Consider the following 16,395-nt stretch of genomic DNA (forward strand, 5'->3'; position numbering starts at 1 on the left):
TTAATCTGTCTTGCTTGTTTTTTAAAAAAAAATTTCTTTATTTTTAAAAAAGGCCTGTTAAAAAACGGCTTTTGCTTGACAGCTGCTGTGTCACAGGGCCAGGTTTGTGGATTGGCGGAGGCGCCCTGAACGTGAACGAGCCGGCATTGGCAGGCAGGGGGACAGCCGACAGCGGCATTACATTTTAATTTGAAAAGGAAAAATGATACAGACGGAGGCGGGTGGCAACGTGCTGACAGCTGACGGCGGGAGGGAGACGGCTATATGCCGTCCGAAGTCTAGACGGTGATCTTTGGGCCGCCTTTGTCGTTCGCTCAACGTGTCGGGGGTGACTTTGAAATCCCATTTCCTGTCGGAGCGTGCGACCTCGTTGGCTGCCCGTCTGCAGCGCGAAACGATACCGCGTCATGTTGACTTTGCAGCGGATTCGATTACCCCCCCACCCCCAGGGAAGCGACGGACGGACGGGACCGCCACTGAGGGATCGCAAACCTCAAATTTTCCAACCTGTGTGGACCTTGATCTCATACTTTCCTACGTTTTGAAAGTAATTCTTTTATTAGCATCTTATGTAAAAATATGAATTTGTAAAATATTACTATTATAAACATTAAATATTAAATGTATATAAAACATATTTAATATCCAAGGTGTCAGTACATAGGAAAATATTTTTACCATTTAAATGTATTATGTATAAAGAAAAATGAAGTATGTGAATTAAGTATATGATTATGCGAATATCCATTATAAAATTCATTTATTCAGCGTGAGGACAAATAATATCGATTTTAAATATAAATATTTGCTTTCGCAGTATAAACTTGTTGTGGTTGGGGTCAGTCTGACCCGTTACCGGCATGTCCCCGACCCCCGGATGGGGTGGCATTCGGCAGGCTGCGGTGACCCTGGAGAGCCCTACTAAAAAGAAGTCATTTGTGGCTGACAGGTGCCGGATGCCTGTGGGCTCCAGACCCACGCCACCCCACACCTGGGTTTAAATCTCTCTCCTCACTGCAGCGTCTGCCTGTCAGGCTTCCGGCACCCTTTGCCATCCCTTTGCCCCCTTTCTCTGAAGAATCCTCCCTCGGAAGTGCCGTCCTCCCAGGCCGTGAGTCAGCAGAGGCCTGCCAGCCCCCCAAACGGCAGGAAATACGAACCGAGCTCCTCACGTCCTCCCGAAATGACCCCCCCGCCCTGGGCAGGATAGCTGCCTCCTTGGCTGCCTTTCCTCTGCGGTCTGTTCCTCTCCAAATATAAGGTTCTTGGCCCTGTCTATTCCTGGTCCGGATCCAGCCCCTTAGCTTACTGGAATCGCGTCCAAACGGCATCTCCTCTAAAGGAGCGCATCACCAGCCAAGCACCAGGGTTAAATTCCTCCAGACCGCATGCAGTTTCAAATGTGTGCGCTGTCTCTTTAAACGTCTGTGGACTGAATTAACTGTCCTCTCACGGTAATGAGAAGGGCTTCACTTCTGTTTCTTTACACGGTAACCCAGGGACAGTTTAACCATATGTAGCTCCTGTGACTTGGATTTCCTTTTAAAGGAATGTCACACACAGATGCTCCGGATGTCCCCGTCGCATGTCGTACGCGCCCCGGATGGGCTTGAGATGTTTTCCCCCATGGATCTCTCCGGAAGGAGAGCGTGATTCTTTTCACTTGGCAAGCTCTTGATCATTTTTGCATTCCGGGTGATAATACCTGCCCCACGTTCTCCGTCTCGCTCTCCCTTCGTCAGCGAGGTGAGCTTATCCAGGGCCACGTTCTAGAGATGTGGTCTTCACATTTTTAAAAATGGGGCTAGGTCCCCAGGCTGGATTCTTCTTCCTTAATCCATAGTTTCCCACGGAATCGTCGCCTTTAGAGTTTATTACGGCAGAATGGCGTACAGTCCGGGAGGTGACAGGCAGCGGACCGGTTTACAAAACCGGAATGAGCAGAACTTGGTAAACTTGAAATGGGGGGGGGGGGGGGGTTGCAGTCAGACTGAACATCAGTGTATTTCCACATTAGAGCACCAGTTCCTTGTCATTGGAGGGATGGGGTTCAAGGGGATGCTTTGATTGGCCAGAACTGAGTAATAAAATAATGGTGCTGGTGGACACCACTGTCCCCCAAATATCAGCGGTGTGACTGGCCAGACGGGACCTGAAGTGCCCTTTTCTGCCATGTAATGTAACTCAGGCCTTCCTGAAGCGTAACGGATGAGTGGACAATTCCCTTTGATCTTCTTAGCCAGATTACAGAGGTCGGCTTTGAGCAGTGCTGGTGCTGTCAGATTTGGCTGTATCGTCGATTGAAAAGTGGTGGTTAGGAACCTCTCGTGTACCTCCATTCATCTTCCATGCCGCTTATCTAGTAAAGGGCTCAGAGGGTGGGGGGTCTATCCCTGGAGGTGCTGGGGACGCCGTGGATGGGAGGCCAGTCAATGACAAGACACTCTTAGACCCAACACGAAATTTATTAATTACTATTCAACGTATATTTATGGATTGTACACATCTCTCATCCCAAAAGGCTGAAGAAGCTTCAGATGTATATTAAGAAGTCTTAATAAAAGTATGTAGCAGTAACAATATTACAGTCCCTGGTACTGATTCATAAGTAGCGTGTAGAACCAACTATTTGACTGTGTGGTAGTAATTATGTGTGTCTCTGTTTTCATTATATAATAATGCTGTTGTATGTTGCACATCTGCTCATTCACTTGTCTGTCGGTTTGTGTGGTGTTTGCATTCTGTAATAACCATGTGTTCTATAATATATTGACAATTAGGCATTTTAAAATTTGTAGGGACATCCTGCTATATGATTGGTGGATTGCTTTAGGATTCCCTGAGGTCAGCGGAGCCCTTATTTATGTAAATATGTCATCCTACTTCCTGCACCAGTTTGAAGGTCACCTTGAAATTCCTCTGTTGTTGGATGTTCCTTTATGTACCTGACATCTTGTTAATGTATGTGTCTTTCAGTCTAATTTTTGGTAGATTTGATTGGTTCTGTGGTGGGTGTGAGCTTTGCCAGCTTGATTCGGTTGGACGGCGTATCACCACGGCTTGGAATCTTATGATGGGGCGGTCCTGTAACTGGGTGATGTGCCTTTTCTTCTTGACTCGTCCATTTTCACGCGAAGCTAATCGGATCTCAGAACCCGTCCTCGAGGGGCGACGCCCACTCAGGCTGAGGATGACTCCATCCGTGCCTCTGATGGGTTTGCTCGGGATTTTCATGGGGCGGCGTGACCTCGCTTGTTCGACTCCAGCTGCAGAACTGGAGGTGTTTCATCGGCTCTAGACATCAAACGTAGACCGACGAAAGCAAAGGTGGATCCAAGCATCTGTTCCAAACCAGACCTAGCGTGACACAGAAGGGCTCGATCCCAGGTTTCAGGGGGTAGAACCCCTGCTGTAGGACATACCCTGCTATGGCTGGAATTTCCTCAAATTTTTATATTTTAACCTGAAACACATATAGTGCACAAATAAGCAAAGCATTTCTGAAGTTCCCCTGTGTTATTGGACCTAATCCATTTTAACTTATAATAATAATTTATCAGGCTATTTGCAATATTTATCCTTGACAGTCTGATGCTTGTGAACTTCCATCATCTCCCTGTTATTGTACATGGTGTAATATGAGAGCAGTATAGCAGTGTTAATATTATTCATATAGATACATGGGCTGTGATTATGCTATGGCAGATGTGCTGCATGTTCTCGTGGAGGAACATGATTGCATTTCCAAGCACGCTTTGCCCCAGGGTCGTCTCCATGATATATCGGCCAGGACGGTGACCCCCAGCGGCCTCCAGGTTCATGAGGCCGAGGAAGGAAACTGGTTAATCGCTTGACTGTGAAAAATTTATGGTTTTCTGCTGTCCCCCTGGAGGGAAGCCACTTCCTTTTATTATGGTTGTTTTTTATTTTTTTTTTTAATCCTCAAGATCTCCGTGGGCCTTGCTCGTCTGTCTGTGGATGGCAAGCCTCCATATTTCACTGCCGATAATCATGTAGGAGCCCAGTCAGGATCTGAGGCGGTCCTTCACATTAGCACTGGGATGGTGCACATTTGGATCATCAAGCATCAGTGTTGCTCTTCTTTTAATCTCATTTTATTTTAGTCTCCCTCATACACAAACTGCTACTCTTTTTGTTGTGGTTTTTCTGGTTCTCTCCACACTTTCTGATGTGTCGCTTTGGGTTTTCTGGCACGGCTGGTTACGCCTCAGCATGAGCGACTTCCTGTCCTCCAGGTCCCAAATGGCATGTGCTTCTGCGGACTCGCTCTGCCTATCGTGTGGTCTCTTCCACAGCTGCTCGTCTAAGGCATAATCATCTCGACAATGAGATTCTCTCTCTCTCTCTCTCTCTCTCTCGTCTTTTTAGGTATGGCAAAATAGTGTCAACAAAGGCCATCCTGGATAAGACGACGAACAAATGCAAAGGTCAGTATCGCTGTTTTCTCTTTCTTTGCTGTTGTCTTGGTGACACTGTGAGACTCATTAAATCATAACATGCCCGAGTTAACAGACCCAATTTGAACTCCTAGTGGTATCTCGTTCTTAATCCAGATACTCTGTCAACGTTTAAGGAGCTTGTGATTGCGTCACATTGTTTGAGATTGAAAACCTTGAAACCAAGGATTAAACGGGTCCACCTTAAAAAAAAAAGCCGCATGTCTGCAAGTGAGCGTGAAAGTTTGCCCAGGCTACCTTAAGGAAGGTACCAAGAGGACCGGTCTTGGGGGGGGGGGGGGGGTTCCTTGAAATGGAAGCCCAGCCCCCTGGCCATCACTCTGCACATTTATGATGAAAGGATGGACCTCGGAGCAGGGAGCGCAGACGGCTGTCTCCTGTCACAATTTGTTTCCACAGCTGTGCATTTCTACGGGAGTGGTGGTACTTTGCAGGCCTTGGCAGGTCTCCTCATCTCCATTAAAAAAGGGAGTGTGGGGTTGCAGTACTGCTATCTGTCCCACCCAACAGAGTGATCCATAACCTAATTCCAATTGGCCGTCTTATTAATGTTATAACCAATCGGTGCTAAGTAATCCTCGTGTAATGCAAATGAGGGAGCTCAAATTTACAGTAGTCCAGAACATAATGTATTGATCCTACTCACCTTTCCACATCAAAAGGTCAAGGCCTCAAGAGGCCTTCAACATCAACAATTGGGTGTTATAGTTCTTCTCGGTTGCTTTGGACAAATTTTTAAGGAGTGCCTCTCGTAACCACATATGTGAACCTGCATACCCTGAAGTCAGTTTCTCTCAACAGAATGTTATTTCTCATTGTTTTCCTTCATTCACAAATGATTTCATTTGGGTCTTATAGGATTAGGTATTTTCACTTTCAATTAGCCCAAAAATCAGTTGCATTAGCAGGGTTGCCAACTCTCACACATCTGGCGTGACACACACACTTTTTGAGTCTCGCGCTCATGCATGAAATCTTACAGCAAATCTATATTATTCCATTATGAACCTAAATTAGCTACATCAAAAGTATCGGGGTAGTTTGCAAACCCTACAGGCTATTTACAAGCTAATCAACTGTTACATGCATGTAAATATGTGTGCAGACTTGTCTCCAATTGAAAATCTCATGCCAGCAAGTTGACCAAAGTTGACAACACTGTGTTAGTCATGTTGCCGAAATGAACTATATGCTTCTCGTTTGTTTACTTTTGCTCAGAATAACATTTAAACGTGTGCATGGTCTGTCATTGGGGCAGATTTTTTTCCTCGATGTATGTAAGGGAGAATATGAGATGTGATGTAGATGAAAATATGTGGCCAGAGCAGCAGGAGTGACAGGACAACCCATGATGCAGAATTGGCCTTGTTTCCAACATAACCACATAAAACACATTTTCAGTCAAAAAATAAAAAACAAAAAAAAAGTTTTGATTTTTAAATCTTCCAGGTATAGCGAAATGATAGCAAACAACAATTGAGTGACAACTGATCAATTTAAATTTCCAGCACATGCCAAATCATATTTCCATAGTATATTTTCTTGTTGACAACATGACTAAACATTTTGACTGGCATGTTGCTAGGTAGTGATTCAGAAATTTCACATTTTGGTGGCATTGACTAAATGGCTGACAAGAAAATTGCATATTAAAACATGAATGAAAGGTTTTGAATGAATTACTTCATCTGCTGGGTATGCAATGTGCAGCAGCGTACGGACTGTTTTCAGACATGCATAAGCAGTTAAAAGAACCTCGCGATAGTTTCGAGAAATTGTCCAAAGCAACGGAGAAAAACTGTAAGTGTTATAATACTCGGTCACAACAGTGCTTAAAGGCAATAAATGTGTTGCATGATTCTTTGGGCATTCCGATTAGGCAGAGAATTGAACTCCACTGGTATTAGAGACATGCAGTGCTGCTTGAAGAACGGTGGTTGGTAATTATGTCGCTATTCGGGTGTCATGTGACCTTGTTCGTTGCAATGAAGAGCTTGCAGGCTATACCTGGATGAGCTTTCAGTCTTCAGTGCAGTATCACATCCTGGAGACACTGGTCGGACCTGCACTGCAGTGCGTCGTCATGACAAACTGCAGTGCTTGTGTTTCCCGTCTCTGTAACGCAGTCTATAAAGATGGAGCCAGATGCAGAATGTTCTCTTTGCTATGGTTCTGTCTTAACCCAGCTAAAAAATGGCCAAGTTGTATTCAAAATGTCCAAATATGTTTCAACTGTTATCATCACAGCCACATGTCTCACCCAGTGTTGTCTTCAGAAAAGTAATTTTTTGTATCATGTTACTGATAAGCTTAGTGAAGAATGTAACAACGTAAATTTCACCTTTTTGCTAATTATATAGTCCTAGATGAACATGGTAGAACAAAAGATGATATCCAGTTCAAGCAGAATGTTTGGATTCCACCCCCCACCCCCCCCACCCACATAGGTTACGGCTTTGTAGACTTTGACAGCCCAGCCGCCGCTCAGAAAGCAGTCACAGGCCTGAAGACCACCGGGGTCCAAGCCCAGATGGCGAAGGTGAGGAGTTTTGGTTCTAGTCTCACTATTATCATAGAAATACCAACACAGAAGCCCTCCGACGTTCACCACTCTGGTTTCACAGCCTCTGACACCACATGGGCTGTGGTTGTTCATTTTTTTTTATAGTCTCTCTAAGAGTGTAACCCTATAATCTTGACAGGAGCCTCCCTCTTTTAGAGAGTCCCCGGGTCAGAGCGCAGGAATGCGACTTGGACAGTAGCTATAATAATATTTCGATTCTGGAAGAGAAATCGCTCGCTTTAGCACAGGCGTAGCAGAAGGTTTGACTGACGAGCTGTGTTACAAGCCCAGAGTAGATATGATATTCCCAGAACGCATCTATTATACCTGTGTGATTATAACAGAAAAGTCCCAAATAAACGACCACGCAAATCGCAGACGGCTAAAAGATGTATCTTTGGCACCTTTGCATGAAGCCATATACGCAAATCCCTGTGCCTTTTCCCTTTTCTGATTTTAGCGTTTTTGTCTTTAATCGCAACACACGGCATTAAGTCTGTCCCGCCAGCTAGCGCAGCTCTTGGCAGAAGAGATGTCAAGCTGATGTCTGTGTCGGCTGAAGAGGATAGCGTGCTGTGGTGCGAATGGCATGTGCTGGCGTTTAGCGCCCCGTGATGCATCCGACCCGCTCGTCGCGGTTCAAAAACCCCAGCATTCGCGCTATGCGTGCATCTGCAGTGCAGTGTGACAGCAGCATCTCCCTATACCCTGCTTTAACCTGCCTGTCTAAATATCGTCATTTTGTTTTGGTTTTTTTTTCCCGCTGAAGAATCGCAACACATTTTATTGCATTTCTAATTATTTTTACCGTGTCACATGACCTTATGTTTAGCGTCTTTGCTTGAAACCCGTTGTGCTGGTGAGCATTGCATAGCAAACCATAGATTCATACACACGATGCGCAGGCCGAGGTTCCGTTCGCAAAGGCCGACTGGGACGATTGACATCTGTGGTGGCAGTTCCGGGTCCAGAGTAAAACCACTAAGGCTGCCTGTAAGATTAGTGTGGGGGCACAATCGCTGCAGGCATGTGACAGTCATGGACAGGGAGCATTAAGGGCCCCCGGGGCAACAGCACCTAGAAGGGCTAACCCCTCCCCCTTTCATTTCATTGTCTTTGTGTGCAAAGTTGCTGATGTTTGTCCATCTTGATTCAAGATAGCTAACTGACGTTAAAACTGAATAGCAACGCACTCATTTGCCCTACGCATGAGGTCACGTCGGAGAGAAACGGAGCTGACTGGCGGCTCACAAAATTCAGAAATGCCCCTTATATAGGGAATACGTTGCATAGGCTTTTCAGTAAGTGCATTCATATCAAATATATTAGGTATTAAATCGCATTAACTTAAGACCAGCGGCTTATGAGGGCGGTGCCCATGTAGTTACTCTGGGCCCAAGTCATGGACTGATTGAGGGCACGTTATTTATTTGAGGGGGTCATGCACCCTTAGGCACCCTTATAAACCTGCGTGATGCTCCGTTTCCGGTTACGAGTCTGAATGACTGGGAACGAGCTGGTTTACATTTTGGGACTGAAGAAAGGTAAGTAAATAATTGACTGTTGCCGTGGTGACTGGCCTAGAGAATTAGGCCAGCGACACTAAAGAGAAATACACAAATTAAACTGAATCCCAGCAGTCTGATATGACCCCCTCAAAACACCTTCATTACCACCCTTAGCCCCTCATTTAATTCTAATTTAGATAAAGCTGTTTTCTCAGGCTTGCTAAAGTTTAATCTCTGTGTGCTTTGACATACAGGCCATAAAATGGTCTTTTAGTTTCTCTCATTAATCCCATGACTTGCTGGGATTTAATGAACCTTTTTTCCATTCTTCTCTGGGGTAGATTTTTATTTTTATTTTTTTTTGAGGAAATGAACTCTGTTGATGTCTGTCTGCTGAGTTCTGTGATTTTTATAGCTAGAGGCAGAGAGTCACATTATTATCTAAATATAACGAAATATAATACGTTATAATTTGTTGGGGGGGAAAAAAAACTTTTTAAATCTGCTGGCTGCAGTTTTAACGAAGATGCTGTCAGAAAAATAGTTCAGAAAAGCCGCATCTTCATTTCACCTTGGGAAGACTTATAACAGCGGCGCTGTGTATGCCTGAATTTTCTATATATGCCTTGGCCTGGTCACACTCCCCAGCCCTGAGTGATAATTGTCTCTCCTTAACCGTAGACCTCCGATATGGGTGGTTCCCCAGTAAAATTCCTGACAAATGGCCTTAGAACCAGAGTACACGGTGTGCTTTTTTTCCTAGGGGAAGAGAGGCATTAAATCCCTTTATCAGGGGATCTGGCCGTGCGCAGGCAGGACCCAGTCACATGATGTTTAATGACTGAGTGTTTTGCTGGTGACCCCATTCTCTACAGAAACAGATGTCAACTGCATCTGCCAAATTTCTGTCCCGCATTTTAAAAGCCATTCTTCACACACAGAGAAGAACCCCCCCCCACCCCCACACCCCCACACACACTTTTTCTAATTTCTTTCAGATGACGGCAGAGCCTGTCTCACATCAGGGGCGACCTGCGCGCCAAATGACCCTTTACTTAAATAGATGTTAAAAACCCAGAATTCCTGAAATAAGACGCATCCAGAAAACTCTCTTTGATGAGGCTGCAGTCTGGCTTCTGAAAAAGCTGTTTCCGGTACAGGATGTTCGATTCCTTCTTTCTGCCGAGGGCCGTGACACAGTAAGGAAAGAGTCCAATCATGAGAACATTTAATTTTAATGCAGTGAAATATTGAATAAATATGTTTATAAAACAATGTGCTTGGATCTGGTCATGCAACTTGTACAGAATACATGAAACTCGACGTGTTTATTTTTAATTTCCCTCTGATCTATATGACATTCTATACTATAAAGTTTATTTATAATTAATTATAAATACAATAGGATATCTTTATTGATAAGTACATGTACAACAAAATCGTGTGCTTTCCCACCAATGCTATATATATATATATAAAAAAATATATTTTAAAAATTAAGAAATTAAATAAATAAAATAGTTCTCCAAAAAAGAGACCACAGCAGAATTTTTTTGTTTCACTCATTTTAAGTTGACGGTCATCTCTGCGGTCATCTCTGCCATTATAGTGTTGCTTCCGCCCTTTACCGCTGGCTTCTGGTAGCCAGTGTACCCTACCTCACCTTCTTCTGCGTCCCCCTGCCATATCTCTGAGTGTCAAAGTGAGGGTAGGTCCCCGTTTGCCCTTTTACCAAAGTTAAACCTTTGAATTTCTCAGTGCTTGACACCTTCCACCCCTCGGACCTCGGATTCCAGCATCCCTCCTGGTGAACTGCAGCTTGGGGATTCTCAGTGATCACATCCACCCAGCCACTCATCTGTCTTGCCGGTTGAACCCCAAACTTCACCTCCAGAGCCCCAACTTGCGGCTAACTTCACCACCCACTTCCCTTTGTCTTGGATGCGCGCTTGGCAACCAAGCGGTTGGTGTTAGTGGTTTGCGAAGTCTGTGCCCCCCTTGGAATTGCCCATCTTGCCCTTGCCTGGATGCCGCCCTGCACTTTGGTCCTTGTGATGATGCAGCTCTCACTTCTAAACACGCTGATCGTGCAGCCTCCCGCGGAGGGGTGATTTTTAATGCGAAACACTGCACAGACCCCGTCATTCCCTACAGGAGAGCGGCCTTTAAATAGTTCTGTGCCTTCCGATGACAGCAGCGGAGATTACGAAGCACATCCATAGCAAGGGGTCACGATACCTCAATTCTGAGAGAACACACAAAGAATCACCGTTTTTTAGTCCACGAGAAAAAATTACCAAAGGGAGTGAATCCCCTTTAGAACCACATCATTGAAGATTAAGGTGATGCTGTTCAGAACTTTGCTGCATCCATTTTTCGTTGCGTCAGACACGCGTGCTTGAAACTCAGGGGAGTATTACTTGCACAAAAATGTTCTGAGAGCAGAATGAAAAATGAGTGGTTCTGAGAGATAACCAACCAGATTGTGGAGAAGGTGGGCCCAAGCAACTAGAGGAGGCAGGACCAAGACATCTGATTGGTTGGTCCCACCTCCTCTAGTTGCTGGGACCATCTCCTCTACAATCTGATTGGTTATCTCTCCAAACCAATCATTTTTAATTTTGGCTCAGAATATTTTTGTGTAACTCCCATGAGCATTAAGGAACCTGAATTTTAACATAATGCAGATGAACAACATAGCATCCTTTTGTAGCTTTTAACTTCCTTTTGTTACATTTCTGATTAAATGGGTCTTTTTATGGTGCCTTAGAATTTAGTTAAAAAAATATATATACATAAACATATATGACATGCGGTTTGCCTATTGTGCTTGGAGCTGGAGTCAGAGGGATGACTCAGCATCATGCGATTGAGACACGTTTGCCACCGCTGTCTTTAACGGTGCCATGAATCTCGCGGTGAGACCTCTCAGACGAGTGCTCACTCCCTCGGCCTCCAGACTCCCACCGATAGCGATTCTCATCATATTAGTTGAGCAATCCATTCTATTCTCTCGGTATTACAGCAATGGTGGATTTTAATGGCGAACTCCTGGTGTATGACGTTTTATGTCTTGTGCCTTGCGTGTTGTGTGAATGAGTGCGTTAAGTCTCTGGTTCCAGGGTCAGCAGAGAGATTTCTCCATTGGGGATGTGGGAATGTATGGATGTCCTGGGTTGTGGGAAAGTCAGGTGAGAAGACACTTCTTCACACTGGGAGGCTTCACATTCACATGTTTTGCGGACGCTTTTGTCCAACATCACGTAAAACACAAATGGCACAGTACAAACATTGGTGTTGTCGAGGAGTTAACTAGGTGTAAGTGCAGCTAGGCTGAACTTCCAATAAATGCCCAGGTATGAGTATAAGTAGTATTGCAGCACGAGCCACACAGCAACTTCTAATAAAGCAAGAACCTAATAAGACTATTCAAGGACCAGAAGTGCAATATAAGAACAATCTGTGAACTTCAACTCTACTAGCCTGATGCCTGCTTATGTTTTTCATCCCAACTGAAGCAAATCTTCTGGCCCCTCACGCCTTATTATCACTGGGAAGCGTGATAAAATTCTCTTTAAGCCCATTTTAATGATCAGAACAGACGCTGCGTATTCTGAGGTTGTTAATTACTTCAATGGTGTCAGAACTTGTAACCAGAGTTGGTTGCCAGGAGATAAGGGTGATGATGGGATGCCTGGGTGGTCGTTCTGCAGCACTGACACATCTTCCTGCTTCCTGTCGTCACCAGCAACAGGAACAAGACCCAACAAATCTGTACATTTCCAACCTTCCCCTGTCGATGGATGAGCAGGAACTGGAGAACATGTTGAAGCCCTTCGGTCAGGTGATCTCAACCAGGGTCCTGAGGGACTCAAACGGTGCCAGCAGAGGTGTGGGCTTCGCCAGGTGAGTCTCGTGGTCCTTGCTGGCCCTTATAGGCCCTCAACACTTACTGAGGGGGCAAAGGTCATGATTTCCCAAACAGTACTTTGAGCAATTTTACCAAAACTCATTCAGTCCAAGGGATACTTTTTGAGAACATTTCTCTGAATTTATTTCTGAATTTTTAACTAAAGTTCTTCATGGGAGTACAGGAGGACTTGAATGAGTTTTGGTTCCCAAAGTAAAAATCCAGACCAAGATTTTGTTTCAGCCAGCCAGATGAATAGAAAGGGTCACAGTCAAGTGGTTGGTTGAAACGAAATCTTGGTCTGGATTTGTACTTTCTGGACCTGAACTATCCACCTCTGACTAACTTATGAGGAAGCCTGACTTTAGGTCATTGGTGGTCTCATCTCAAAAGCAACAAGAACTGTGCAGAGTGAGTTTTGGAGATTTCGCAGTTTGATTCTTTATTTGTCACTTGTTTTTAGTGGAAACTCAGGCTTCTGAAAGTCCTTCTGACTTCACATCATTTGTATGGGTTTTCACTGAATCTTGGCAGGAGGGGAGTCGAAAAACTGCTTCAACGAAGCTGCCGTCTAAGAGCGGTTTTCGCGATGACCGGGCCATGTTTAATTATGGTGAAGTGGCCTCCTCCTTTCACACTTGCGTAACGGAGACACTAGACTGATTCACCCAAAAGCCCGGGTCTGTGACTCACATGGTGCCGCTGTCTTTCTGTCTGTCGTAAGAACATGTGCCGCGGTGTCTGGGCAAGCTGAGGCCTGCATTTTTAGTTTATTCAGAGAGTGCAGAGGAAGTGCTTAATGTGTTGGCCGTGAGCTACGGAGATGCGATCTCTTGATCTTCCACAGCCAGCAAAACATTCTTGTGATCACCAAATATACTGGCATTGTGTCATGTGACTGTCATTATTATAAAAAGATCTGAGGGAGACACTGGCTCTGTGGGTAACATGGTCACCTTGCCCCTTCATGTTTGAGGGTTTGTGGAGTATGTGTATTCTCACTGTGCTATGCAAGTTTGCTTTGGATAATCTAACTTCCTTCCGTAGTCCCAAAACGTGCTGTTAGGGTGGGGTGTCCCCTTTGTTCTGCTTCCTGGGTTAGATCCAGGCTGACTGTGTAGTGGAAAAGTGGCATAGAAGTCATGCATAGCATTGTGGGTAAAACAAGAGACATTTATTTTGGCTAATTTGTCTGCATTTCTGTCAGGATGGAGTCAACAGAGAAGTGTGATGCCGTGATATCCCACTTCAACGGCAAGTTCATTAAGCTGCCTTCCGGAGTGCTGGGTAAGAGCTTTTGGACACCAAGCACCCTCACTCAGCAAGGACACCAACACCCTCACTCAGCTCAGTTAGCACAGGCCATCCATTTCCGGTTAACGTCTCTTCTGAGACAGACGTCTGAGAAAAAGGAGACTGTGTGTATAGAAGCCAGCCAACATTATTCAAGTCAGAATGGTGCTCGTTCCAAAACAGGAAATGAGGTCGTCGATGATGTCACAGCAATGTCCCCTTATTCTTCAACTCACTGGGTGCCTTCTGGATGTTTTATTTTATTTGCTGAGGCGCTGTGGGTAGCAGGTTTTCTGCAGCTAAGCACCCCCCCACCCCCCCCCTCGCCCACACACACAGGCTTTTATGGTACACATCTCCACTTTATGTGCTCTTAATTGGATTATATGGACGGAATGGTGTTCGAAGGGTTACTGGGAGTTATTGGAGTGGGGAAATGGGATTATGGGTGCAGCGTGTCGGATGAGTGCTGGCACCCTACAGTGAACCCCCCCCCCCCCATCACCATGTTGTCCAGCTCCCACGGAACCCCTGCTGTGCAAGTTTGCCGATGGTGGTCAGAAGAAGAGGCAGAGCCAGGGCAAGTACACGGGGCAGAACGGCCGCGCGTGGTCCCGGGACCCCGAGGTGAGGCTTGTAAGTCCTGCCGCTTTTTCCGTGTCCTGCCGGGGCACGGGTATCCCAGAATTCCCCATGCCGCGTCGAGGCGAAGCCGCCCGGCTGTCGCCGAGATGCTTGCAGGCGAGAGCGAGGTGTGCCGACGCACAGGAAGGCAGCCACCGCTAAATTTAGCGTGGCGGTGGAGGCAGCGGCGGACATGAGTCAGGCTGCGGCTGCATTGGTTTGACTGTACCTGTGCATTTGCTCTTATCTCCCACAGGCAGGGATGATCACATATGACCCCGCCACGGCTGCCATGCAAAACGGGTAAGAGGCGTTGGGCGCCTGAGGCGGGACCGTCGATCTTCGCTTTGACTCACTCAGTATCACCGCCATTCTGATCCGTCCTCCACCTTCAGGTACTACGCGTCTCCGTACAGCATAGCGAACAGGATGATCGCGCAGACGCCCATGTCGCCCTACATCTCGCCTGTATCCGCCTACCAGGTATGTGCCATCATCCGTTGTCACGGCGACCATGCGCATGCCATGCAAGCAGACCTATATCGCATTAACATAACTTTTTGGGGTGAGCTGAGCGTGTGTAGGCTGTATAATATTCCTCATCTAGTATGCAGAGAATGGGATCTAAATTCATCCTCTTTGCAGAACCCCAAGACTGCACCCTGGTTCTGGGGTCTGACTGTACAGCTAATTTGGGCAGGCACATTTGTGGTCACCCAAAATAGCTCTTGTCCAGGCTGGTGCGTGTTTACACTGCAGTGTGTTTGATGTTCCAGGTACAGAATCCCTCCTGGGTGTCACACCAGCCCTACCTCGTACAGCACCCGGTAAGCCCCCCCCCCCCCCCCAATCCTCCCCCCTTACTCCACTTCACAACAAATTTCCAGTAGCCGTAAGGTCCTTCTGTGCAAAAGTTGTTTGCATTTTGGGTGGAGGCACACATGGGTGGCTGGGTAATCACCCCCCCTCCCCTGAGGTTTTGCATATGCTGAGCCCCAGTCCTTGCCGCCCCCCACCCCAGCACAGAAAGTCACTGCACTGAGTATAGGAAGTTTCTGAGTTCTGTAGCATTGCCGTTGATTACCGGAACTTTTTTTTTTTTTTGCTCGAGCGAGTGTTCATCTACAGTCTTTATTTTCATCATTTTACTTTATATCTTTCTTAATTATACAGTATATTTTTACTGGCCGTTCCAGTGAGGCCCTTTTGTCAGATGTGTAGTCTGGTGCGGGTCCTTCTTGCCGACGCAGTGCAGCTGTGACTGCCGGGGCCTGCATTCGCTCTGCCGCTGCACCGGCTTGCTGCGGGCAAACCGCCTTTCATGTGGTTTTCTGGGTTGGTAGCTTAGCCATGCGACACGTCGTGCTCTGCTGCACCGCGGCCGGGACCGGCGTCCCGATACAGACTCAAACCGCACGTAACGGGGCCCCAGCGCCCTTCCGTGCCTCTCCGGATGCGTCCCTCTCTGATGGCACGCTCGGAAGAGCTCTGAGCTCGGATACGCATATTTCCCAGGGATACCCCTCGATAGCCGATAACCTGCTCGAAATTCTTGACATTCTTTAAAATGGCATACGCCAGCATATTCTCTACAAGAGAAGTGTATTTTTATCAGCAGCACTTTTTTGCAGATACTACTGATCCATAGGAAATGTGTGATTTCCCAAAATAGGCTCCAGCAGCACATTTACACTGTGTGGGTGATGATCCTCAAATAACTCCCTGGGTGTTATTTCGGTGGCTTCCATTGCTTTTATTTATGTTGTTTTTTTGTGGCCTCTAAAAAAGGTGATATCACTTTGCTTCCGCCGACCTCTTTTTTTTTTTTCTTTCTTTTTTCTTCTTCAAATTGGCTGTGCTGTTTAGGGAGCAGTTATATCGCCCTCTATGGACCATACCATGTCACTGCAGCCGACACCCATCATGAGCCCTCTAACGCAGCAAATGAGTCACCTCTCCCTCGGCAGTGCTGGAACGGTAAGGACCGGTAAATTGGGGGGGGGGGGGCGAATCTGCAGA

The 16,395-nt window shown here is 46.1% G+C and overlaps 1 protein-coding gene across 6 annotated transcripts in view; it reads left to right on the forward strand.

Moving 5' to 3' along the window:
• The window catches only part of LOC111854902 (RNA-binding motif, single-stranded-interacting protein 1), a 40,673-nt gene that overhangs the window by 20,964 nt on the left and 3,314 nt on the right, over positions 1 to 16,395 (forward strand). For 5 of the 6 annotated variants that reach the window (XM_023833429.2, XM_072718439.1, XM_023833594.2 and 2 more), the window contains 9 exons: positions 4,390 to 4,448; positions 6,926 to 7,017; positions 12,298 to 12,455; positions 13,667 to 13,746; positions 14,270 to 14,388; positions 14,633 to 14,679; positions 14,772 to 14,859; positions 15,153 to 15,203; positions 16,243 to 16,353. In XM_023833429.2, coding sequence (XP_023689197.1) covers positions 4,390 to 4,448; positions 6,926 to 7,017; positions 12,298 to 12,455; positions 13,667 to 13,746; positions 14,270 to 14,388; positions 14,633 to 14,679; positions 14,772 to 14,859; positions 15,153 to 15,203; positions 16,243 to 16,353 — 805 coding nt within the window. The remainder of the gene's footprint in view (positions 1 to 4,389; positions 4,449 to 6,925; positions 7,018 to 12,297; positions 12,456 to 13,666; positions 13,747 to 14,269; positions 14,389 to 14,632; positions 14,680 to 14,771; positions 14,860 to 15,152; positions 15,204 to 16,242; positions 16,354 to 16,395) is intronic. The other variant, XM_072718442.1, reaches the window with a different exon arrangement.

Source organism: Paramormyrops kingsleyae, chromosome 1, assembly GCF_048594095.1.
Source record: "Paramormyrops kingsleyae isolate MSU_618 chromosome 1, PKINGS_0.4, whole genome shotgun sequence".
Classification (NCBI taxonomy): Eukaryota; Metazoa; Chordata; class Actinopteri; order Osteoglossiformes; family Mormyridae; genus Paramormyrops; species Paramormyrops kingsleyae.